Source organism: Aethalodelphis obliquidens, unplaced genomic scaffold (assembly GCF_003676395.1).
Source record: "Aethalodelphis obliquidens isolate GAN/ISIS:26980383/991018 unplaced genomic scaffold, ASM367639v1 scaffold40, whole genome shotgun sequence".
In the NCBI taxonomy this organism is placed as follows: domain Eukaryota; kingdom Metazoa; phylum Chordata; class Mammalia; order Artiodactyla; family Delphinidae; genus Aethalodelphis; species Aethalodelphis obliquidens.
This window is the reverse complement of record NW_020837984.1, coordinates 6,691,573-6,717,713: the sequence shown is the minus strand read 5'-3', so window position 1 is coordinate 6,717,713 and position 26,141 is coordinate 6,691,573. Positions and strand designations below refer to the sequence as shown.

General features: G+C 36.8%; 2 protein-coding genes across 9 annotated transcripts in view; one reads left to right on the top strand and one right to left on the bottom strand.

The window, feature by feature from the left end:
* PEX13 (peroxisomal biogenesis factor 13) overlaps nucleotides 1–9,634 on the bottom strand; it is a 33,779-nt gene extending 24,145 nt beyond the window's left edge. Inside the window, exon 1 of the mRNA XM_027131773.1 lies at nucleotides 9,493–9,634. Coding sequence (XP_026987574.1) covers nucleotides 9,493–9,584 — 92 coding nt within the window. The 5' untranslated portion in view covers nucleotides 9,585–9,634. The remainder of the gene's footprint in view (nucleotides 1–9,492) is intronic.
* A 352-nt stretch (nucleotides 9,635–9,986) lies between these two features.
* The window catches only part of PUS10 (pseudouridine synthase 10), a 64,599-nt gene continuing 48,444 nt past the window's right edge, over nucleotides 9,987–26,141 (top strand). The window contains exons 1-5 of one of the 8 annotated variants that reach the window (XM_027131771.1): nucleotides 10,279–10,296; nucleotides 12,207–12,287; nucleotides 13,009–13,149; nucleotides 15,658–15,921; nucleotides 16,665–16,751. In XM_027131771.1, the coding sequence (XP_026987572.1) occupies nucleotides 13,024–13,149; nucleotides 15,658–15,921; nucleotides 16,665–16,751 (477 nt within the window). In that variant the 5' untranslated portion in view covers nucleotides 10,279–10,296; nucleotides 12,207–12,287; nucleotides 13,009–13,023. The other 7 variants (XM_027131765.1, XM_027131767.1, XM_027131769.1 and 4 more) reach the window with 7 other exon arrangements.

The window sequence follows — 26,141 nt, the reverse complement described above, 5'->3', positions numbered from 1 at the left end:
GGCCAGTTTTAGATCTTCCTTGGAGAAATGTCTATTCACATACATTGCCCATTTAAAAAATTAGGTTATTTATCTTTTTATCATTGAGTTGTAAAAGTCAAAATGTCTTTTTAGGTTTTTTTGAAACAAAAATTCAATTAAGTCTCACATATTGCATTTGGTTGGTTGTGTCCCTATTCTCACCTAAACAGAACAATAATGTCCTGGACTTTTTGAAGACTCCAGTCAATTTCTTCTAGAGTGTCCCACATTCTGGATTTGTGTTACCCCCAAATGTTGTTTAACTATCCCCTATCCTCTATACTTCCAGTTAAACTGGAAGTATAAACTGGAAGTATGAACTGGAAGTATAAACTCTAAGTATGCATCTAAAGGTTTGATCTAAAGGTTTTGGCAAGCATAAATCATGAGCGAAGTTGTTTACCTCAGATTGTATTACATCATAAAAAAAGGAATAAAACTTTAAAAAGGGTCAGTAGACTACCAAATAGTGTAGTATATTCAGGTTTGGATGAAGCAGCTCTGAGGGTAAGTGCTCCACTCAAATGAAACTAGTTCATTGCTTGAGGCTGGGGACTGGGAAGTGCCACCTTGCCTCATAAAAATTTGCTGCCAGTGGTAAAAGAGATTATATAATTTGCTGACAACACTTTAGGATTTTTAGAAAGTTACAAAACTAAGAATGGGGGAAGACTCTGATAAAGCCTCAAACTCAGAAAATGAAACAAGTTAACAACTGACTCAATGACTTAATCTGTGATATCCTTAATCTAAGCCACTTTATACCAGATTCTTACATGGAGAGTGGATGCTGAGAGGGAGGTACAAGCAACAGGAAGCCTATTAGATAGAAAGAGCTGAATGTAGAAGGAAAAGTGAGACAACAGAACCCCAAAATTCCCACTCAAAATGGACATATCAAAAATACTACACACAAGAAGGAAAAAAAAACACAAAGAGACCAAAATAACAAAAATTAACAATAAGAATGAAAAGTCATTCAAGGAAAAACTAATTTTATATAATAGCTCATCAAAGATTCTAAATATGTTTAAAATGGTCAAAGAGATAAGCAGAACAAGAATAATATGAGATTGAATGAATGGATTTAAAAAAGTCAAAGAGAGAAATGTAGCAATAACATCTGTGAAATAAAAATAGAAAAAAACCATGTAAATATGAAAAAAATTTCATTAGAAATCTTATACACAATGCCCACAGCCACAAGGCATCTTGTAACTATGAGGCAAAAAGAAAATTAGTTGTTGTACACTAAGGAACAGAGTAGAAATATGGAACTTGTGGAATTCTACTTCAAGTGATGGTATTCTAGGTAATCAGACCAACTCTTTCACAGAAAACAATTAGAAAAGCTAGAAAAAATATAAAATTATCTGTTTAAAGCATGAGAAGACAAGACACTGAGGAATTAGAGTCAAGATCCAGGAGTAGGAGAAAATCTAGAGAGCCCATTTTAGATGTTTCTCAAGGGAAGAGGGCCAATTCCAGAAGAGATGGCTGACAGGATGAGAAGTTGAGTAGAGCTTTTAATAGACTCTCTGGGCTAAGGAGACAAAAACTAGAATTCAGAAGTCCCAAAAGAGGGACAAGATAAATGCCCACACTTCAGACTGGGACTTTAAACAGCCACATGCTAGGAGTAAGGGGAAAAAGGTTAACAAGAAATAGACTAGCCCTGGGAGAAACTGAAAACCACAATTTCAAGTTAGCTCAAATTTGAAATTATTAAAATGATCTTAGATTGCTAGTGGCCCAAGGTGCCTATCAAAAGTAAAACTCTCTGGAGGAAGAGACCATCCTAGGCCTCAAATCGCCTTAAATTATCTATATACAATGCCCAGCTCTCACTGAAAAATAATTGAGCCTCTATGATGACAAAACTACATGTTAAAAAAAAATGAGTGACATTAGCCAATATAAAATGATCCATATGGATCCAGATAATGGAGTTATCAGGTGGAGACTTTAAACAACTATGCTATACATATTCAAGGAAAAAAAGGCAAGATTGAGATTTTCAGCAGAGAATAGAAACTACAAAGCAGGACCAAATGGAAATTCTAAAACTAAAAGAATAAAATACCTGAAACTACGAACTCAATGACTGATTCGTTTACTATCAGATTAGACACACTGAAAGAAAAATACTGGTGAACTAGAAGAGTTCAGAAGAAAATACCCAGAATGAAGCATGAGTAACAAAAGGATACATACAGAAATGAGTGTAAGATGGAGTGTATAGTGAAATATAGAGCATATATGTAATTGGGGTCAGAGAAATGAAAAGAGGATGGGCAGAAGAGATATTTAAAGAAATAATGGTTGAACCTTTTCTGAAATCAATGAAAGACATCAAGTCAGATTCAAGTATCTCTATGAATCCCACCAAAAATAATATAATGAAAAATACATTGAAGCCCAACAAAGTATAACTGCTGGGGAAAAAAAAAAAAAAAGAGAGATTCCTTTCGAAGGAGCAAGAGTAAGACAGAGATGACTGAAAATGCCAGAAAGCTGACAGACAAAAAGGAAGCCAAGAAAAATGTAGGTCCCCTGATGACAATGGTGAGTTAGCAGATCTCTAGACTTCTTGTCAACTAAACAATAAATGCCTCTATAGTTGAAAGCACAGAAAGTCAGATATTGTTACTTGGAGCAGAACTATTCCTGATATGTTTAATAGTAGTTCCAGAAGAAGAGATGGGAAAGAATAGTGCTCAAACAATATTTAAAGATAGGATTCGTGAGAGTTTTCCTGAATTAAAGACAGATGAGAATCCTCGGATTCAACACTGTGGGTACTGAGCATGAACATTGTAGCTGCTGAGCAGGAGGAAAATATATACATGTACATATGTATATCTGAATATTTGAACCTAGACAGAGCCTAATAAAGCTGTAGAGGACCAAGGTAAGGGAAAATCTTAAAGGCTGCTAAGGAGAACATAGTCTGTAAAGGAATAAAAATTAAACTCAACAGAAAAATTTCTGTAGCTACAAAACTCTGATACCAAACCAGATACCAAACCATATGTTCCAATTAGGAACATATATGCAAAGATCTTAAAATATTAGATTTCTACATTGTATTTTTTTTAAAAAATCAAAATTTAGCAGAGTTCATCCAGAAACGCAAGGATGATTCAACATTGGACAATTAATTGATGCAATAAACCACATTTTCATATTAAAATAAAAACACATAATTATCCCAACAGATGCAGAAAAGTTATTCATAAAATTTAATACCCCTTCATAATAAAAATCTGAGCAAGGTAGAGAGATAGAAGTTTGATAGGATATCTATCAAAAACAAAAAGCAAACATCATAATTTATAGTGAGACTTGAGAAGCATTCCAATGAAAGTCTGGAACAATACAAGGATGTTGGCAATTTATGCTGGCTTATTTGTAAATGACAGGATTGTCAACACAGGACTCAAAAGAATTTCAACCAAACCATCAGAACAAATTAAGAGTCTGACATTATGCTGGATATAATATTTATATCTTATAAACGATGGGAAAGGACTTCATGGAAACAATTATAAAACACTACTTAAAGCAAAAAAGAATGTCAAAATCTCACCAATTGCACCTTACACAATATTCATGGATGAAAAGGCTTACTTGATCTTTACATAAAAGTTCCAATAAAATATAAAGTTCTAATAAAAATCCCAATAAGTCTTTTTATAAAGGCTAAGTGCAACAAAGGCAATTATGAAGAACAGCAATGTGTGGAGGATCTTGACATACCAAATATCAAAACTTATTATAAAGACAGTGTGGTGTTAGCATAAGAATAGATAAATACAGCAACAGAACATATTATAAAGTCCCCCAAACAGAACCACACATTTAGGAAAACTTGGTGTGATATAGATGGCATTATAAAGTAGTATGGAATAAACTACTTAATAAATGGTGCTGGGATAATAAGTTATCCACATGGAAAAGAATTGAATTCTCTATTTCACACTGATTTTTGTACAACAAAGTCAGTTCCAGGTGGATTAAAGATATGAATGGGGGGCTTCCTTGGTGGCGCAGTGGTTGAGAGTCCGCCTGCCGATGCAGGGGACAAAGGTTCGTGTCCCGGTCCAGGAGGATCCCACATGCCGCGGAGCGGCTGGGCCCGTGAGCCATGGCCGTTGAGCCTGTGCGTCCGGAGCCTGTGCTCCGCAGCGGGAGAGGACACAACAGTGAGAGGGCCTGCGTACCGCAAAAAAAAAAAAAAAAAAAAAAAGATATGAATGGGAAATGAACAGTTAAAAGAAGATATAGAGAAAAATTTTCCTGATCTGAGGTAGAAAGGGTTTCTTAACCAAGATAGAAAAAGCACAAGTAAAAGATGAAAAATTTGGCTATATTAAAATTAAAATATCTGTACAACAAAAATGAACATGAATGTAAATAAAGCAATAAGACAAGCCAAAGATTGAAAGATAAAAACAAAATAGGATCAGTACAAACAATAAAGTACTCCTACAAATTGATAAGCAAAGATAAAGCCAACATAAAAGTGGGCAAAAGATTACCAACAGAAAAAATTTCAAATCAACATTCAAAAAGATCCTCAATTTTATTACTGATTTCACATCTATTAGATTGGTAAATACAGTACTACAAAATAACAACAAGTATTGGAAAAAATGTAGAGAAACAGAATACCTTGCTAGTGAAAATGTAAAAATTGGTATACGACCACTTCGAGGAGCACCTTGGTGATAGTCAGTACTTGAAGATAAGCATACCCTTCCAGCAAGCAACTCTCCTCCCAGAAAACCTCTTGGAAATGTGCACAAGGAGAAAGACACATGAATTTTGACTGCAGTAGCTTTAAATATTTAACAACTAATACTCTAATATCTATAACAGAACAAATAGTTTGCTTTTATATAACAGAATATTCTATGGCAGTTAAAACGAACTACAGGCATACCTCATTTTATGATGCTTTGCAGATCGTGTTTTTTACAAATTGAAGGCTTGTTGCAACCCTGGGTCAAGCCCATCTATCTGCACCATTGTTTGAACAGCATTTGCTCACTTCGTGTCTGTGTCGCATTCTGGTAATTCTCACAATATTTCAAACTTTTTCATTACTATTATATTTGTTATGGTGATCAGTGATCTCTTATGTTACTATTCTAGTTGTTTTAGGACACCATGAACTGTGCCCCTATAAGACAGCAAACTCTCAAAATAAATGTGTGTGTTCTGACTGCTCCAGCGACCAGCCTTTCCTCCCATGTCTCTCTCTCTTCTCGAGATTCCTTTATTCCCTAAGACATAAGAATGTTGAAATTAGGCCAGTTAATAACCCTACAACGGCCTCTAAGTGTTCAAGTGAAAGGAAGAGTCACACGCCTCTAAATCAAAAGCTAGAAATGATTAAGCTTAGAGAGGAAGGCATGTCAAAAGTCAGGATAGGCCAAAGGCTAGGCCTCTTGCACCAAACTGTTAGCCAAGCTGTGAATGCAAAGGAAAAGTTCTTGAAGGATATTAAAAGTGCTACTCCAGCGAACACGCTATTGATAAAGTGAAACAGCCTTATTGCTGACATGACGAAAGTTTTAGTGGTCTAGCTAAATCAAAGCAGCCATTAACATTCCCTTAACCAAAACCTAATCCAGAGCAAGGCCCTAACGCTTTTCAATTCTGTGAAGGCTGAGAGATGAGGAAGCTGCAGAAGAAAAGTCTGAAGCTAGCAGAGGTTGTTTCAGGAGGTTTAAGGAAAGAAGCCATCTACATAACATAAGAGTGCAAGGTAAAGCTGCAAGTGCTGGTGTAGAAGCTCCAGCAAGTTATCTAGAAGATCTAGCTAAGATAATTAACGAAGGTGGCTATGCTAAACAACAGATTTTCAATGCGGACAAAATAGCCTTCTATGGGAAGAAGATGCCATCTAGGGCTTTCATGGCTAGAGGGAAGGCAATACCAGGCTTCAAAGCCTCAAAGGACCAGCTGACTCTCTTGTTAGGGGCTAATGCTGCTGGAACCTGAAGATGAAGCCAATGCTCATTTACCATTCTGAAAATCCTAAGGCCCTTAAGAATTATGCTAAATCTACTCTGCCTGTGCTCTATCAGTGGAACAACAAAGCCTGCATGACAGCACATCTGTTTACAATATGGTTTACTAAATATTTTAAGCCCACTGTTGAGACCTAGTGCTCAGAAGAAAAGATTCCTTTCAAAATATTACTGCTCACTGATAATGCAACTGGTCACCCAAGAGCTGATGGAGGTGTACAATGAGATTAATGTTGTTTTCATGTCTGCTAGCACAATATCCATTCTGTAGCCCATGGATCAAGCAGTCATTTCGACTTTTAGGTCTTATTATCTAAGAAATAAATTTCATAAGGCTATAGCTGCCATAGATGGTGATTTCGCTGATGGACTTGGGCAAAGTAAATTGAAACCCTTTCTAAAAGGATTCACCATTTTAGATGCCATTAAGAACATCTGTGATACATGGGATGAGTTCAATATATCAACTTTAACAGGAGTTTGGAAGAAGTTGATTCCAACCCTCATGGATGACTTTAAAGGGGTTCAAGACTTCCGTGAAGCAAGTAACTACAGATGTGGTGGAAATAGCAAGAGAACTAAAAATAAAAGTGAAGCCTAAAGATGTAACTGAATTGCTGTAATCTCATGATAAGACTAACAGATGAGGAGCTGCTCCTTATGGGTAAGCAAAGAAAGTGGTTTCTTGAGATGGCATCCACTCCTGGTGAAGAAGATATGAAGATTGTTGAAATGACAACAAGGGATTTAGACTACTATGTAAATTTAGCTGATAAAGCAGCATCAGGGTTTGAGAAAATTTACTCCAATTTTGAAAGAAGTTCTACTGTGGGTAAAATGCTATCAAACAGTACTGCATGCTACAGAGAAATGTTCGAGAAAGGAAGACTCAACCAATGTGGCAAACTTCATTGTGGTCTTATTTAAAGAAACTGCCACAACCACCCCAGCCTTCAGCAACCACCTCCAATGAGTCAACATCGAGGCAAGACTCTCCACCAACAAAAAGATTACAACTGGCTGAAGGCTCAGGTGATGGTCAGCATTTTTTTAGCAATGAAGTATCTTTAAGGTTATATACATTGTTTCTTTATACATAATGCTATTGCACACTTAATAGACTACAGTAGAGTATAAACATAACTTTTATATGCACTGGGAAACCAAAAAAACTCATGTGACTCGCTTTATTGCAATATTCATTCGCTTTATTGCGATATTTGATTTACTGCAGTGGTCTGAATCCAACCTGCAATACCTCCCAAGTATGCCTGTACAGTTACAAGAATGAACAAGATAAATCTCAAAATAAATAATACTTAGTGGAAAAACACTTTGCAAATGATACATACAGTTCAAATATATTTAAAGTCAAAAATATACTGAATAATAATACATACATATATACATATGTAATGTACATACAAAGCTCAATAATGAAGTATAAAAACATTGTGTACAATAAAAACCAAATAGGGACAGTAGTTACCATAGGAAAGAAGAATGGGAGGGTTTAACTGTTGCTCTAATTTTTATTTTTTTAAAAATCTGAGGCGAATCTGGTAAAATGTTAATATTTCTTAAAGCTGGGAGCTAATACACAAGTATTCATCATCTTACTCTCTACCAGTCTCTAGGTGTTTAAAATACTTCACATTTTCTTAAAAAATGGGAAAATGGTTAATCTTACAAACAGAACTTTAACAGATGCAAAAATAAAACATCTCTCTTCTAAAGAGCAGTCCAAATTTTTAAAGAAGGTCAAACCACTCATAAAAAAAGGTAGCAGATGCTACTTTTATATTAGCAAAAAATGCTAATCTGCCTGCTAATGCAGGGGCCACGGGTTTGAGCCCTGGTCTGGGAAGATCCCACATGCTGAGGATCAACTAAGCCCGTGCGCCACAACTACTGAGCCTGTGCTCTAGAGCCCGCGAGCCACAACTACTGAAGCCCATGTGCCTCGAGCCCATGCTCCGCAACGAGAAGCCACTGCCATGAGAAGCCCACCCACCGCAACGAAGAGTAACCCCTGCTCGCTGCCAACTAGAGAAAGCCTGTGCGCAGCAACGAAGACCCAACGCAGCCAAAAATAAATAAAACAAATTTATTTTTTAAAAAGTAGCATAAAGTGTCATCCCAACTTAATAGCATAATTAAAGCTTACTACTGATATACCTTCATTATTAAATAAAGTAGCAATTGTGTTCAAACACCTTAAAAAAACATTACAAGATTTTAGAGCATAGCAGAAATACATTCCAGTATGTTGGGGATTTCTATGTAAGTAAACCTACCACAGTAGGTAGGCAATGTGACATTCGAGTCTCACCATCTGAATTAAGATGCCCAGATCCACAGACTTAGAGAACAGAACTTATGATTACAAGGGCGGAAGGGATAGATTGGGAGTTTGGGATTGACAATGTACACAGTTATATTTAAAATAGATAACCAACAAGGACCTACTGTATAGTACAGGGAACACTGCTTACTATTCTGTAATAACCTAAATGGGAAAAGAATTTGAAAAAGAATAGATACATGTATGTGTATAACTGAATCACTTTGCTGTACACCTGAAACTAACACATTAACCAACTCTGCTCCAATATAAAAAATTAAAAAAAAAGATGTCCAGATCCACCCAACACAAAACACGTTCTTCCTGGCAACAAGAACCCATTCTCTATGTGAAATTCTTCTCTTTTATTCTATTTTAGCCTTTTTTGAGTTGTAGATCCATTTAACACTGATTAAAACCAAACAAAAAACCACAGGCCTTAGAAAAAAATCACACACTATCTAGCACACAAAGGCCACTCGTAGGCCTCAGTTTTTTAACTCCCGCTTGTTGCTTTTCCAAATCTTTATCCGAAACATTGCTGAGTTATGCTGGAAAAGAACGCAAACAGTACAGGCTTGAGTTCCAGTTGTGTAAAAGTGACCTTTTGGGCTTTCACCAACTTGTCGAGAGATGGTTAAAAGCTTTCGAGAGACTTCGCTCCCTGACGAGCCGGGGCCGGGCAAATGCCTCTCTCACCTGCTACGGACCGAAAGTCTTAACTCTTTAAGGTAGGGGTGGCGGGGGGAAGAGAGTCGTGCAGTTCAGTCAGGGTGTCCCCCAAACAGAAGGGACAGGTGGTACCTGACCCTTTCTTCCAAGCACCGGCACTCAGGAGCCCAGGACTATCGCTACCCCTCCCGGAAACGTCGCTGCCGAGAGCCGCCGAGTCAGAAGCAGCTGTCTGACACCGAATTCCCCTTGCAGGCGCCCCGAAGGCACTTCGACCTCCCTTACGACTAGGGGTGTGGGTGGGGGCTGGTTGAGAGGGGGAGGGGACACTTCACACCCAACAACGGCCTCAACCGCCTCCTGCCAAGTCCCCGCTATGGCCCACAAAACTCGCGGCCTGAAAAATCGCACACTCACTGGAAAGTGGTGCCGGGTCCTGACCCCGGCCCGGCCCCCGGAATCCGGCGGGTCTCCCAGGGTTTCGGCGGAGGCGGCGGCTGGGACGCCATCTCCGCCTCCTCTCAGATCCCGCTCTGAGCTGGGACTCTCCAGGCCCGAAGACACCAGCCGCTTGAGCGCCAGGCACAACATGCAGAGTGCAGAGCCCTCCACCCGGCCCTCCCCTGCAGTCAGGATGTGGTTTGTGGTGCTTTGCTGGCTGGTATTACAGCCTAGGAGGATGCCACTAACCTATGGGAAGAAACGCTTTCTTTTTATTTGCCTTGGAAAGAACTTCCATTCTAAACAGAGGGTAAGAGCTCATCGATATTTCTGGTGGCGGCTATAATGTCCTAGACGTCAGAGTCCCAAGGAGGCTTCCCTGGGACAAGTCCTGCACCCGGCCGGAGTAATGCCCCACACACCACTCCTCCACCCGCGGGGCAGGCAAGGTGCGTGGCGGCCGGCCATGTATCTTGACTGGTTTCCCTGCAAACAAGCAGGGGAGAATTCACTCAGTCCTCGCGTGAGGGAGCTGGTACTTTTTGTTCTATAGCTCTCGTTTCCTCGGGGAACAGAATTGATAGACGCAATAGGTGCGTTGTCTTTAGTCTTCCCCGTTCCCTCTGAGGGCTGGAAGGGGTTAAATCTCTAGCTCCGGCGCCGTGGGAGAAGGTGAGGCAAGGGAGGTCTGAGGAGAGGGGGTGAGGACTGCATGCCGGAGAGGTGTGGATGGAGGGGATCGTTTCCTTCCTGTGGGAGAGGCTTTGTTAGCAAGGAGGGGTGAGTGGGAAGTGTTTGGGGAGCCGACTGAAGGTGAGAAGGGCTTCCTTGGTTGGCCAAAGGAAAGACTGGAGGTTAGACCTGGGGTTGAACTTTCCAGAAATCTAGAGTAGATTCCACTGCTGAGTGTATCGGTAGCGCGATGAAGTTACGAGGGCCTTTCTTTAAAAATCCACACCCCACCCCCACCCCACAAGACGAGTGACACCCTTCTGTATGAAAATGAGTTTTAAAAGATCCCGGGATGTGAGACTCAGCCTGGTTTTTTTGCCTGCTCCCGGCCTGTTTGTAATAAATAGTTTCTGTAATCGTCCGAGAAGTGAAAAGAAAAACCATCTTCTCTAGTAAACCAGAGACGGGGCTATTTACCATTGATTTGTGGAGCAGGGACTGGATCGCCGTAGGATCCTGACACCTGGGAAGAGATTCTGTTGCAATGATATGTTCCAGTTCTTTGGGTAAAGTAAACACGTAAACGAAAAACAAACATCTTAAAGGCAACCGACAATGAAAACCTTACAGTACGGGATGCATTTCTCAGGGCTTGGTTTCAAAGATAATAAATCTAATATGGAACAACTGATTTCTGATGTCTTATGAAATCCTGGCATTTCAGCGCTGTACATCAAGATGAAACAACCAAATTTAAGAACGTATTTTTTCCTAATGTTAACGCGCTTGGGAAGTCGCTAGATTGTTGCTAGGTGAAAGTGATCTTGAGAAATTTGTAATGCCATTCGATTACTAACATAATTACGGAAGAGGGTTTTGTTTTGCTCTTTTAAGACCTCTTCAAATTACTTAAGACAGGAGATTTCCTAATTCTGAACGGGTTTGGAAACTTTAGAGCCAAGAGAGTATAATGTGTCATTTATTGACTAGTGTGATACCTTTGTTCTAGTGAACCTAATGGAGAAACAAACATTGTCTTTAAGCCAACTGGGGGAAAAAGCATACATTTTAATACAACTATTTAACTTAAGTCTCCTGGGAAATCTTTGATACAAAGTGCCCATCTTAAGCACTCAGTCCTGGATTTATTTATTGGACAGGAGGGTTTATTGGTTTCTCTTTCTGAGTTAAAGGTTAATTCTCAATTAAATGAAATCCTTGGCTTTAGCTAATGGAAAGGAGGAGAAAAAAAGGACGAAATAGAAACAGTTTCTCTGTGAGGGGAATGCAGTTGGGATACACTTTAAATGATGATAATCAGCTCCTCAAAGAATCCCAACCCCTTATCAGCATCAAACTATTAGATTAAATGAGCTGGGGGAAGGGATTCAGATCGTTTGTAAATAACAATGATCACACAGAGCTTCATTATGCAGAGGTTGTTCTTTACATATTCTGTACTTTCTGGAGCTCAAATTTACTTAGGCAATCCTAATCAGTGTTTCCCAATCTGGGTGTCTGAAAGTTCTCACTGGTGTGTCCAGAGAAGCTTGGTTTTCTTCCCTTCCCCTCCCTGACAACTCACATATTTTGGTACCTTGAATTAGAACCCAGCCACAGGCAATCTGGTTTTTGTAGTCCTGCTTGCTGACCTTATTTTTATTGTGAAGAGTTCCATAGTACTATCTGTTTTCTGTCAAGGATCTATTCTTGATAAGTGGCCACAAACATTTAGAAACTTGAAAGTAAGTAGTGGGTTTTAAAGGGTTAGAAAACACAAACTAATTCTAAGAGTCACATCTTTATAGTAAGCAGTTGGTAAGAGCTTCACCCTCCACAAAAACTAAGTTCATTTGAATTATGAAAATGAACAAATTAAAGGTGCCACAATCTTTTATCTCTATGACCTCAGTACCATAACCATGCAATCACAGTTTTATAAAATATCACTAGTTCCTCATTTTAAAGTAATGTGAGCTGATTCATTAATCAGAAGACCTTTTTTTCCCTCCAAACAGAATGACTACGAAATTTAATTTTCATTACCCCACTCCTTCCTGGCAACAAGAACCCATTCTCTATGTCGTATTTACTTCCAAGTGAGTTTGTTCAAATTGCAAAAAAGTGGCAACTTGTTTTAGATAATAATTACTCAAATATTTTGCACTTTATTTGTTTTTGTTGGAGTTTTTACTTGTGTATGAAAGGAAGATTTTTCTCATTTTGCTAATAGTTGGTTTTTATTTAGTTATTATTTCATCAAAGTAAAATTGATGTTTTTGAATCTGATCAGTTTGCTTTGAATACTTGACTGCTTAACTATCATTAAGGGCAGTCAAGTATTACATAACATAGACTGATCTGATTATTTTTTCTAGCAAACTCATTTCTTATTTCTAACAGGAAAGTTTATTGAATTTACAACTCTGTGTTCTCAAACAATACTGAATGGTACAAAATAAAAAGCAAAATTACACTCTGTATTCTTGTTTTCATTACCCTCCTTAGAGACAGCCATTTTTTATTAGTTTTTATTTCTTTTGATTGATTTAGTTATGTTGATGCACTTTATCATAATCCAGAATGTTAAAGTCCTTGACAATTAGAAACTTTTACCTGATCCATCTAATAAATTGCCTTCAAGTTTTTGTTTCAATATGGATTTAATGAAAGGGACATTATTGGAGAATACCAAATAGTGATTTTCAAATATAAATGTTTTATCTTTAAAGATTTTTATCCTTAAAGGTGACCATATATTTGTCTGTGAAAGTAAAACACAAAAGGTGCTCATTAGTTTTACTTTTTCTTTTTTTCTAGTTGTAGCTATTTAATATGTTTCCACTGACTGTGGAAAACAAGCATGTGGCCCAGTTGTTGCTCAGTACTGGTACCTGTCCAAGATGTATCTTCAGATTCTGTGGTGTGGATTTTCATGCACCATACAAACTTCCCTACAAGGTAAGGGTATTTTCTTTCTTTCTTTCTCTCTTTCTTTCTCTCTTCCTTCCTTCCTTTTTTTTTTAAGTTAAGAAAGGGTCTTAAATCAATACCTGTGTATTTGAGGGCAAGTATCTGTTGATAACTCTTCATTAAATTTTTTTAAAAACTATAATAAAGTAGTTACCGATAATGGTAATTTGGGAATTGCCATTACCATATAAAATGTAAGTTCCTTCTTAAGTGATTATATTTAACATTTAATGTAGTGAGATCTTTGTGAAGCAATTCACTGGTGCATTTAATGTTTGCATAGATCTTTCCTAAAGAATATCTAGACAGAATATCACAAAATAGTGCATCTCACCAGATATTAGTAAAATGTAATGGGGGGGTGGAAGCATGGTGGGTTTGGTTGCCTTTTTTCTTTTTCTGTTTTCTGTATTACCACTTGTATTTACAAATAGGTGTTTGCAACTCTCTAGAAGTAAATGCTTATTATCACTTACCACTATTAATAGCAAAAGTAATATACTGAGGTCTTTGACATTTATGGTAATATACAGAGAGCTTTGACATTTAATAGAGTATTTCATATAAAATATATAACATTTTGTGAAATATATTTTATTCTAACAGTGATGTTCTTTTCAGAGGCAGATAGTAATTATATACATATGTGTAAATATGTACTTATAAACAGTACGAATACACCACACACACACACGCACACACACATGCACACACACACACACATACACACACACATTCAGCTTCCTATAATTAAAAAAAATTGCCCAGGAGTTAGCAATGGCAGTCATTTCTCCTATGTATTAGTTTCTATTATTTTGGAAATAATTATATCCAATATTCATATAGCATTATTATATGTCAAGCTCTCATATAATCCTCACAATAACCTATTAGGTAAGTACATACTATGATTGTCTCTATTTTCAGATGAAGAAACTGAGGCACAGAGAGGTTAAGCAACCTGCCCAAAGTTACACAGCTATTAAGTGAGCAAGCTAGGATATGAACTGTCTGTCTGAATCCAAAGCCTAGAATTTGGAGCTAGAAGACATGGATTTGAATCCCAGTTTCACCACTTTCCAGCTTCAGTTTTCTTCTCTGTAAATGGGCATGATGATAACATCCACCTCACAGGATTTTAAGGGACAATATCTAATAAAGTATGTGAAAACACTTTGAAAACTGGAAATGGTACATATGCTATGATGATTAATATATACATCTATATTTCTTGATACGCATAATGACTATGAAGTGATAAGATTGAGTTTGTGTAACTTGCCTTACAATTTTTTTCAGACACATTTATAATCTATTATTTTATACATATGTTGTAAGTTTTAAAATATATATTATAGAAAGACACTTAGTGTTGCCAACTTTTGTATCATTTTATATAAATATGAAAATATCTGAGGACTTTTCTGGGTAAATATATTTTGATATTTTCTATTCATGTGATATATGTACACATGCATGTATCTGTACGATGTTATATTGACATTATAGGTCTTAGGTAATAATAAACATATTTGTGTGGGCCATAATATGCCTGTATGTGTATATGTGTATGTATTTCTCTGTTAAAGATTTAATAGGAGAGCTCATGTCTTAATAAAATGAATTAAATTTGTTTGAGTGAAAGATTTTTCCCTTTAGAGTCAGTAAATTGTAATATGAGTGAATTTCAAAAGGATATTTATTCAACAACTGAATAATAAAACCTGCCCAATTTAGACAAAACAGAAGAAAAGTCCTCTGAGTATTTAGATGAGTGGAATGTCTGAAATATGATAGTGGTTTGAAAGGAATGCCACTTTTTACATTCCAATACAAAGAGTGACAGAAATTAGGCAAACCAGAATGTAGTAGAGGGCTTTTTTCAATTAATGCCTGTAAATGGTTTGTAATTATGATGCCAAATTTCAGCATTGCCAGCATCTGTTTGCCTTTGTTTAGTAAATTGACTAGAAATTATTTTTACTTAATAGACTTCTAATCTATGTAATTTTTCATATTTCATATTAAATATTGTACATATGAAGTTTTAGTGGTTGTGAGATTATTAAATAACCTAGCATAGATGGAAATTCAGTTTGCATTTCTATTTGCTAATAATTAGAATTGAAGTTGGGTTTTTTTGTTTTTGTTTGTTTGTTTTGCTGAAATTAGCAAGTGAATGACCCTCACAACAGAACTACAGGCCAAATTAATAAATTTGTTAATGGAGCCTTTCCATCTCAGATTTAGGATTTTAGCTTCACTTATGTATGAAACTCTTTTGAAAAAATATTCACACATATATTATAGGAATTAGGTATTCTCTTTTAAATTCTCCTGAAAGCCAGTGCTGGCTAATAAAACTAACTGCTCCAGAACTGATATAAGTCAGCATTGTATAAGTCTGTGATATATCATAATTTTCACACTTCATCTTACCCTTAAGGACATTGTTAAAGGGTCATTACTTTTTTTTTTTTTTAATTAACTTTCCAGGAGTTGCTCAGTGAACTGCAAAAATTTCTGGAAACTGCAAAAGATGAATTAATTTCAGAAGTTCCAAACCCACCTCCCAAGAAAATTCGACTACAAGAACTAGAAGATGGGATTGATGGGATGGATAATCTGAGTCAAAATGGAGAGGGAAAGATCTCGATTATTGAAGATGGAAGCATTGCTTCCAAGAACTCAAATTTAAATGTATGCAATGTATGCCTAGGAATTCTTCAAGACTTCTGTGAAAAAGAGTTCATTAAAAAGGTAAACTGTTTTTTTATTAATGTGCGATTCATAAAGATTTTCAGTTCTAAGGCCTAGAATTCTTGTATCCAAAGGAACAATGCCATTCGTTTCAACTTGTTTCACACAAATGAATCATTAGAACGTTTTCTTAATTTTTTTTTAAAAAAGCCTACTATTCTCAAATTACCTTTTTATCAACATGTCTGAAAATTAATGAAATATGTATCCATGTATTTCAGTTATGAGTGCTGTTCAACTGAACAAAAATGTAGCAATTTTCCCTTTGCTGTTTAACATAGCTAAGGAGTTAGAGAAAAGTTCTTTAGTCATACCTTTTAGTGTCTAGAAAAGACTAGTGTTACAGCCTTGAGGAAGGTACATGATTGAAGGTGGGATTGCTTTTTGTTTCCAGGTATCAGGAGTGCCTATTTAGCTTTATTTTGTTTAAGATCTTTTCTGAATTACCAGGTGACTTAATAGAAAAGTATTTTGACATTCAACAGGTTGTTCTGCAGGTGAGTCCTGGCTCTTTTGGCACCTTGTGATATCAGTCCTCAGGGTCATAGTTGGCAAATATTTGATTTCAGGATGTTTGTGAGAGTTTCCTACTCAAAGGTAAAAGTTTAGAAGTTTTGCAGTGTCATCTCCTGGACCAAAAATTCATGTTGTGAAGATTAGTGTAAAAATTTGAGCAATTCCTTGGAATTTATATAATACTTTTTTATGTAATAAAAAATACTTTTTATGTAATACTTTTTTAGGTGTGCCAAAAGGTTGAGGCCTCTGGGTTTGAATTCACCAACTTGGTATTGTCAATCTCCTTCCCACCACAGCTATCTGTAAGAGAGGTAAGGTCATTTACATACGTAAAACTATATGTGAAGTACACAATAGAAATTTCTAAAAAAATAGGAAAGTATAAATATTCCTTCCCATATTATATTTTCACATTTTATGAATTTATTGAATGACTGAAAGCATTACATTATTATAGTTGCTTAATGATGTTGAGTGAATGGATGAGAAAAGGAATTATTGGTTCAAGTTAGTTTATTCATCACAGTACTGCCATCTTTTTAAAAGGTCCTAATTCAGTAGCAACATTCATCGAGTGGCATGTTGGTCAGAGAAAGATATTTGACCAGGACTTCAGAGATCTTTTGGGGCAGATGTATGTGTTTTATAATGGTCCTAGGATAAGATCATTTTAATTTTGATGAGCCTTCTCTTTTCCAGAGTAAAATATAAAAAGACGGCACCTCTTTTAGTCAATGGAAAAAGGGAGAGAAATAGCCTCATATTTATTTTAACTTTTTTCTTTTGGTAAGTGAAAAAAATAATAGTAGTCATTATTGTAATGTTCCTGTGTGTAGAAACTGATGTGAAAACACAAAACTATCTTTGTTAATACTGTTAAATGTAGTATAGAGAGAATGGCCTCTGTAACCTCAAATTATAATGAGCTGTAAACACATCTATTTATATGTATGAGGTATATTTTCCCTAAGAATCCCAAAGCATCACCTTACATCTTATACCATCATTTTCTTTGGGTGAATATGTTTATTAGTCCCTAAAAGGCTAAAGATTGACTTAAGACTTGTTGAGGCTGGATAAATGATAGAGAAGAGCTGGGAAGTGAAAAAGAGTAGAGTGATTTTAAGTAGTATCTCTGTTGATGACAAGATAATGGAGCAAATGGAAGAGTAAAGGCAGTGATAATGATAATACTGAGGTTTATAAACACTTAAAGTCATTTTCTAGTCAATCATCAGTGCATTTCTCACAGATAGGTCATCTCCAGGGTCCAATTTTGGTGGAGAAAAACAGACTTCCAAAAGCTAAGTGACTCACAAAAGCTTTCAGTGTTTGAGTAACAAAAATAGGAAAAGAAATATATTTTCTAAGTGTGGTTATATATCTTAGTACCAATCTTCATCTCAAAGTTTATATTTTTACGTTAAAATTTGTATTGTCCATTTTTACCACATGTGATGATTTTAACAATATTAACTTTTGAATACTTATGAAGTATTTATATTCCATATTAGAAATAGAAGATGCTGTTTTAAAAAATAGAATTATTCTGCATAAACTCTTCTTGTTTTTATTTATTTATTTTTGGCTGCGTTGGGTCTTCATGGCTGCATGAGGGCTTTCTCTAGTTGCGGCGAGCGGGGGCTACTCTTCGTTGCAGTGCGTGGGCTTCTCATTGCGGTGGCTTCTTTTGTTGTGGAGCACGGCTTTAGGCATGCAGGCTTCAGTAGTTGTGGCTCGCAGGCTCTAGAGCGTGGGCTCAGTAGTTGTGGCTCACGGGCTTAGTTGTTCCACGGCATGTGAGATCTTCCTGGACCAGGGCTCAAACCCATGTACCCTGCATTGGCAGGCAGATTCTTAACCACTGCGTCACTAAGGAAGTCCTTAAACCTACGTTCTTATACTTGGGTTTAGAAAAACAACTGCCAAGTAAAGGATGAGGCAGGAGTGGCTTGAGCTATGTTTAATTGGAAGATTGGGATTGACATATACACACTACTATATATAAAATAGATAATTAATAAGGACCTACTGTATAGCATAGGAAACTCTACTCAATACTCTGTAATGGCCTATATGGGAAAAGAATCTAAAAAAGAGTGGATGTATGTATATGTATAACTGATTCACTTTGCTGTACACCTGAAACTAACACAACATTGTAAATTAACTATACTCCAATAAAAAAAAAAAGAGCTGTGTTTATAGCAATGGCTTAGGAGTTTTAGTTAGTAGCCCAATGAGAATTATGGGTGTGATTAGATAAGTTCTCTGGATTTTCATCCAGATATTAGAAGTATAGTATCTGAAAAGATGAAGGTGACAATCCTTTTTTACTCAGTGCTGACCATTCCTAGCGTACCATAGTCAGATGGAATGTTCTACTTTAGGAGGAGCAAATACAAATGGGAAGGCATTTTGTAGTAGTCCCCCAAACTTGTGAATATGTTATTTTGCATTTTTAAAAAAGGGACTTGGTGGAAGTAATTAAGGTTAAGGATGATGAGATACAGAGATTATCCTTAATTATCTAGGTGGGCTCAACCTAATCATGTGAGTCCTTAAAAGTACCCTTCCTGGCTGAGGTGATGGTAAGAGAAAAAGGTGATTGCTTAAGAATGGTCAGAGTGATGCAGTGTTGCTCACTTTGAAGATAGTGGGAGGGAGCCTTGAGCCCAGGAAAATGAGTGGAATCTGAAAGCTAGAAAAAGCAAGGAAACAGGTCCTCCTAGCCTAGAGCCTCCAGAGAAGAATATGGCCCTATCGACCCAGTGAGACCAGTGTCAGGCTTCTGACCTAAAGAACTGTAAGATAATAAATTTGTGTTTTAAACCACTAAATTTGTGGGAATTTGTTATAGCAACAATAGAAACAAACACATTTAGATGAGTGCATTTAGAATGTGGGAGACATCTGAACCCTGGTCACAGGAGCTGCTGCCAAAGGAACTTGGGTTATTTAATTTGGAGAATAGATGATTTAGTGGGACAAATTTGCCCTGCTTAAATATTTGAGGGGTTTTCTCCTGGAGAGATAGAGTAATTTTCAGCTGTAAGGAGGATTATCCAAAACAGGATAGACTGTTTTCAGGAATGGTGAGTTTTCTGTCACCAGAATGTTTAAGCCAAGGCTGGGCAACTACTTGGCAGATGTACATATATATATATATATATATATATATATGTAAGGAAGTTGTGAACCTATAGTTGGTTAGACTAGAGACTTTGTTCAGCCTTTACAAACTTCAAGATCCTATATAGTTTTAAGAAAAATATTTATTATAGTAATTTTTAAATGTTACCTTATATTCATGATTGATTCCTCTAAACTCCTACACCACATTACATTACTGCCACACTAAAATTACCATAGAGTGAATAACCCAGACTTATGCTAATATTAGGCTAACCTGGTATTGATGGGAAAAGAGCATTCCAAGTAGGTCCTTTTAAAAGTAAGCACTTTAAAGTCCTGTTCTTCTAGGTTTATCTTTACTAGTACAGTTCAGTAGGGGGCAATATTGTACTATCAGTTTGGCCTACTGGCCCCACCTCAGGAGCAGCGTGCGGGAAAGTTGTTTACTACTGGCTTTTTTGGGTTTTGTTTTTAATTTTTATTGGAGTATAGTTGATTTACAATGTTGTGTTAGTTTCTGCTGTGCAGCAAAGTGAATCAGTTATACATATATCCACTCTTTTTTAGATTCTTTTCCCACATAGGTCATTACAGAGTATTGAGCAGAGTTCCCTGTGCTCTACAGTAGGTCCTTAATTACTATTGACTTTGAATGTTAATTATCCCTTAAATGTTACTTTGGTCGTATGAAACACCTACTTCTCTATATGCAACTTGGTATAGTTTGAGTTTTATTTGTCAAATCAAAACCTTTTTTCTCTCATTTGTTAAACTTTGTGATATTTCCATGCTTTGCACTAAGTACTATAAGTTATACACAGCCCTAGAAAAGTAGCCAAAAATAAAAGCAGTACCATTTCTGTGGTAGCAGTTTATATTTACAAAGTTGTTCTTTTCTTAAATTCTGACAAATGGGTATTCAAAAGACTTTGGATTTTTACTTAAATCGGTGCGGTCTTAGCCAGTTTGGGACCATCATCTCATTAAGAATCTAAAGAAAGCAATGACTCCCTTGTCCTAAAAATGCATGTATTCAGAATTTTGCATGTATTTATATAGGCCTCTTAAACTCCCAGCCATTAACCTAGGATCTTTCTTAATTGGACACTCCAGTAATTTTCCCCCTCTGTAATTGATTGATGTGCTTACTTTTTCTAAAGGGCAATGTTTTTTCTAATTATGATTAGCTCATAGTACAGAATTTGATGAAATCTCTGACTTCAAGTACAGAGAGCTACACTTTCAATTTCATATTGTATGTGTAGGCCTGAGCTGGCTATCTTCATTCATTAACCCAACTCTCTAATTTAGCATGCATATTTTCTACGTTTTATTCATTTTCCGTGACTTCTCAATTTTTATTTTGTATGACAACACCTTGCTTAAATCAGTTTTTGTTCTCTCTTACCCACCATTTAGTACCAACTTAAGGTTCACTTCAATCGATAAACTTTCTGAGCTTACTAAGGAGTTTTCAGACTTTGTAACCCTATTTTTTGGTTAGGTTAGTTAGTTAAGACTTGCTTCAATCTTTATGTGGTGCATTTATCCATGCAAAGCATTTTTACAAGGTTGCTGAATGAGGCACTGAAAAACATGCAAAATTATAGCAATCACTGTCTCGGCCTCTTAGGGATTTTTCAGTAGATTCTTTATGGATGGGTTGGGGAATGTAACCTTGCTAATGTTTTGCATATACAGGCTGCAATATTTTAAGCCATTCAGAGGACATGCAGCAAACCCATCTTCCTTATGAGAGGTGACCCCAATAGCATACCTCTGTGAGCACAACATCAGTATATGGAAGTCTGCATGATCAGAATCACAGAATCATAGATCTGTAGGAGACCTTGGTGACCATCTAGCCTCATTGAAAAATGACATGTATATGGTTGTGATTTGTCAGAGCTCTGGCCATGCCACCATCTCAGGTATAAATCCCTTAAAACCTACTGAGAATCTCTGATGGAGTCCAGGAGTTCCCAACCTTTAAATCTCTGAAAATTTAACGGATCCCCAGTGTCTGTGAATTGGAAAGAAGGTATGTTTCGATGATTTTTTTTCAGCCTCACAGATTGGGATTACTTCACTAATCATCTCACTCATCTCATGTGAAGGGGGGAAGACCAAAGCTTGCCCAATGTGTCACATTTATTGGAATTTGGGTTTGTCTCCCTCATTCACGCTCTTTTTTTTTTTTTTTAAATTCACACCATCTCTCCATCTTTTATACTTAGGCATGTTTTATTTACTTAACTACCTTGGGTCTATAGGCATTGCCTTTTCTTAACTACTGCACTTGGTAAGCCATACACTCGAGAAGGATCAGGGAACAAAAGAATGATAAAATCTAGGCAGAGCTGTTGCATCAGGGGAACATGGGACTAGACATGGGAGCAGGTTCAGGATTCTGTTATTCCATCTACAATTGGGACGTGTGTTCCAAGGAAGAAAGGATGAGTGACCTGTGATTAGTCAAGGTCTTTGTAGAACCCAAGTCCTGGTTAGTTTAGGGTGGGCAGTCAGCAGTCCAGCTGTCAGGGAGTCAGAGCAGGTATTGAATAGGTTTAATAACTCACTATTAGAGGGTACAGTTGCAGGGAGACCAACAAATAAAGCAAGAACCCTTTCCTGAAGTCACTGAGCCTTGTAGCAAGGAAGCACAAATCATATTCCCGCGAATGAGATGCCATGGTGAAGTAGGACAAGGAGCAAGGCTAATTCTAAAAACCATCACAATAATGTATACTGGATTCAGGAATGCAGTTGGCGGAGTATTCAGACATATGTTTAAATACTTGAAGGTGCGTATGTTTACTTCCTAGCTTTGCTTTTTTCTTGGCCTGAACCAGCTAAGTATAGGCAGAGGAGGCAGCAAGAAAGAAAAGGTTGCTATGGCTAATCCACCAGTGTGGGTGGTTGAGAGGTAGCAGGGTGTGTTAAGAGCATGAGGCAGCCTTAAAATTTTGAAGTTTATGTTTTAATTTGTATGGTCTTATTCCATGAATTGTCACATTTTGCATCTTTAAAATTTTTAGTGAGAAATGGTTATATAACAGAGTTAATAGAAATACAAGATGAAGCAAATCCTTTTTCTATTTCCCCATCAAATGCAACATATTATCACATTGCTACTTACCAACTGTTGAGTTCCTTACCAAACTTTCCTTTTTTTCATTCAGTTTTAGGACTGCATGGCCTAGTGGACTAAGTTTCAGAAAAAGGGAGCTTCTAAATTAGACTCTATTTCAGATTTCTTTTGTTACATAGAGAAGTCATCTCAATTACCCTTTTTGCTGAGATCACCACCATGTTTTAGACTTACTAATTCTCAACTACTAAGTTATTATTTTTGAAAAATCATTCATAATAATTTATATATACAATATATGTATATAAAGTGATAGTTTATATGTGAAACAGCCACACCACCACAATGTGTGCTTATGTTTTAGGAGCAGTGAGATACAACCCCTTTCTTGGAAAAAACAAGGGGCAGTAGCTGCCACCATTTATTATTTGTAGGACAGTGTGCTGCCTGTGCTGTCTCATTTAATCATAACAACCCCTTGAAGTAGGCAGTGTTATTATTTCTATTTTACAGATGATGAAATTGAAACTCAAGGTTACACTGCTAATAAATAACAGAGCTAGGATTTAAACGCTCATGTATCCAACTCCAAAGTATATGCTTTTGATTATTGCTGTGCCCTACTTACTACCTACACTGTGATTTGGTCAGATAGATATCAGAAGTGGGTTATTGTGTATCTGTGTTTACAGGAGAGGCTTAGTCTAGGTTTTGACCTTTACACTCAAATGGTATAGTATCTTCAAAGTTAGGGAAAGGATTCTTGGTAAAAGTATATATATATATATATATATATATTTTAACAAGAGTAATATTTTAACAAGAGTAATAATTTAACAAACATGATGATAAACCACCAATTTATTTGGTGATTCTCTAAAATTACAACTTTGAAAGTAAAATTAAAATTACATTTTTTAGCACTTTCCCACCACACTTGAGGTCAAGTTTTGTTACCAGATGATTGGAATAGGTACAGAAGAGGTTTTAAATCAAATATCTTTTTACAGCAGATGTTTTAAAATAGAGGAATTTCCATTCACTTTTGTGAGGAGCTACTTCTGTTTTTCCTTTAATCTTAGAACGATTGATAGGTGTGTGTGATGATGAATTATTATGTTATTCCCTTAATAATTAGAAGTGGGCATGTCAGGATTTCAGCCATGTCCTTTTGTCATGTGTACTTCCAAATATCCAAAAAGAGGGAGCTGGTGCCACCCTGAAGTCAGACAAATCCAACTTCATTATTGACTTCTCAGAAATCTCTTCCTTTAGAAGTAGTACTGCTACTTTCTTACCTTTAAAAAAAAAAGAAGAATTAGTAGTATTGATTAATGGTAGTGCTACAGCTGCTCATGCTTCTTTTTTTAAAAAAAATTAGGTTGTACTGCTTAAAATATTGGATGTTATCTTTACAAATCTTTCCTTTTATTTTTTAAAATATTTATTTATTATTTTGGGTGCACTGGGTCTTAGTTGCAGCACGTGGGATCTTCGTTGCGGCACATGGGCTTCTTAGTTGTGGCATGCGAACTCTTAGTTGCAGCATGCATGCGGGATCTAGTTCCGCGACCAGGGATTGAACGCAGTCCCCCTGCATTGGGAGCACAGAGTCTTACCCACTGGACCATCAAGGAAGTCCCACAAATCTTTCCTTTTAAACGAAACTTTGTTTTTCCTTACCAGTATTAATACAGGATCAGTTTTAGTGGAATCTATTTTCTAGAGTAAATACCTTTCAAGGAAATGGTATCTGAGAATTTTTTTTCCTAAGAAAAACTGGGTATCTTTTTCCTTGCCATTATTTTTATTATGCAGAGTTATCTGATTTTGTTTAATATGATAAATATTTTTCAACCAATTTGGACACTCATCGTTTATAAAACTCTCATGTGAAAGGCCTTAGTTTAGCATTGGATTGTCATTTCACAGTGTTACTTCCTTTTTATTGCTTGTAGCTTTGGGTTTAACAGTTAGTGGGTCGGAGATCAGATGGGTGTATGGCTGTCTCTACAACCTTGACAAGAGTGCTCAGAGCAGGTACTGGCAGAAGGAAGAGGGCAAGTTTTTTATTTAAGGGGTATATAATTATATAAATTTTTATTTAAAAATTTATATGTATGGCAAATTAAAGAGTCATATATTATTTTTATTATCATTTAAAAGCTATTCAGAGAATTCCCTGGTGGTCCAGTGGTTATGACTAGGTGGTTTCACTGCCGTGACCCGGGTTCAATCCCTGGTCAGGAAACTAAGATTCCACAGGCCGCGCAGTGCAGCCAGAAAAAAAAAAAGACAAAGAAAGTTATTCATATAAGTAACTATTGAAGTATTGATGTGATTGAAACTCTTGATTCTTTTCTCTGGTGGAATCTCAGTTTATCTCTGAGGTGGTTGTTAAAATGTTATTGTGAGTATCTGGACAGGTATAATGTGAGGGGAACTAATTTGTGGGGAAAAATAAAATGGATTTTATTTAGATGCGGTCATGAAGTATAAAAAAGGAAATGAAATAATGAAATAGCTGCGTTGGTATCAACACAGGTAGCCCTTTTATTCTTATATAAAGAATCATGGGCTTCCCTGGTGGCGCAGTGGTTGAGAGTCCGCCTGCCAATGCAGGGGACACGGGTTTGTGCCCCGGTCCGGGAGGATCCCACATGCTGCGGAGCGGCTGAGCCATGGCCACTGAGCCTGCGCGTCCAGAGCCTGTGCTCTGCAACGGGAGAGGCCACAACAGTAAGAGGCCCACGTACCGCCAAAAAAAAAAAAAAAAAAAAAAAAAAATCACACCTATTAGAATGGTTATTATAAAAGGGACAAGAAATTGCAGGTGTTGGAGAGAGTGTAGAAAAAGGGGAACTCTTGTACACCGTTAGTGAGAATATAAATTGGTGCAGCCACTATTGGAACACAGTATGGAGATTCCTCAAAAAATTAAGACTAGAACTATGATATGATCCAGCTATTCCACTTCTGGGTATTTATCCAAAGAATACAAAATTACTAATTTGAAAAGATATATGTACCCCTATGTTCATTCAGCATTATTTACAGTAGCCAAGATATGGAAACAACCTAGATGTTCATTGAAGGATGAATGGATAAAGAAGATGTGGTATATGTACACAGTGGAATATTACTCAGCCATGAAAATAAGGAAATCTTGCCACTTGCAACACTGTGAATGAAACTTGAGGATATTATGCTAAGTGAAATAAGTCAGAGAAAGACAAAACTGTATGATTTCATTCATATGTGGAACTTAAAAAAACAAATGAACAAATAAAGCAAAACAAAAACAAACTCACAGGGGACTTCCCTCATGGTCCAGCTGTTGAGAATCTGCCTTCAAATGCAGGGGACATGGGTTCGATCCCTGGTCAGGGAACTAAGATCCCACATACTGCGGGGCAACTAAGCCTGCACGCCACAACTAGAGAACCCACGTGCCACAACTACTGAGCCCACGTGC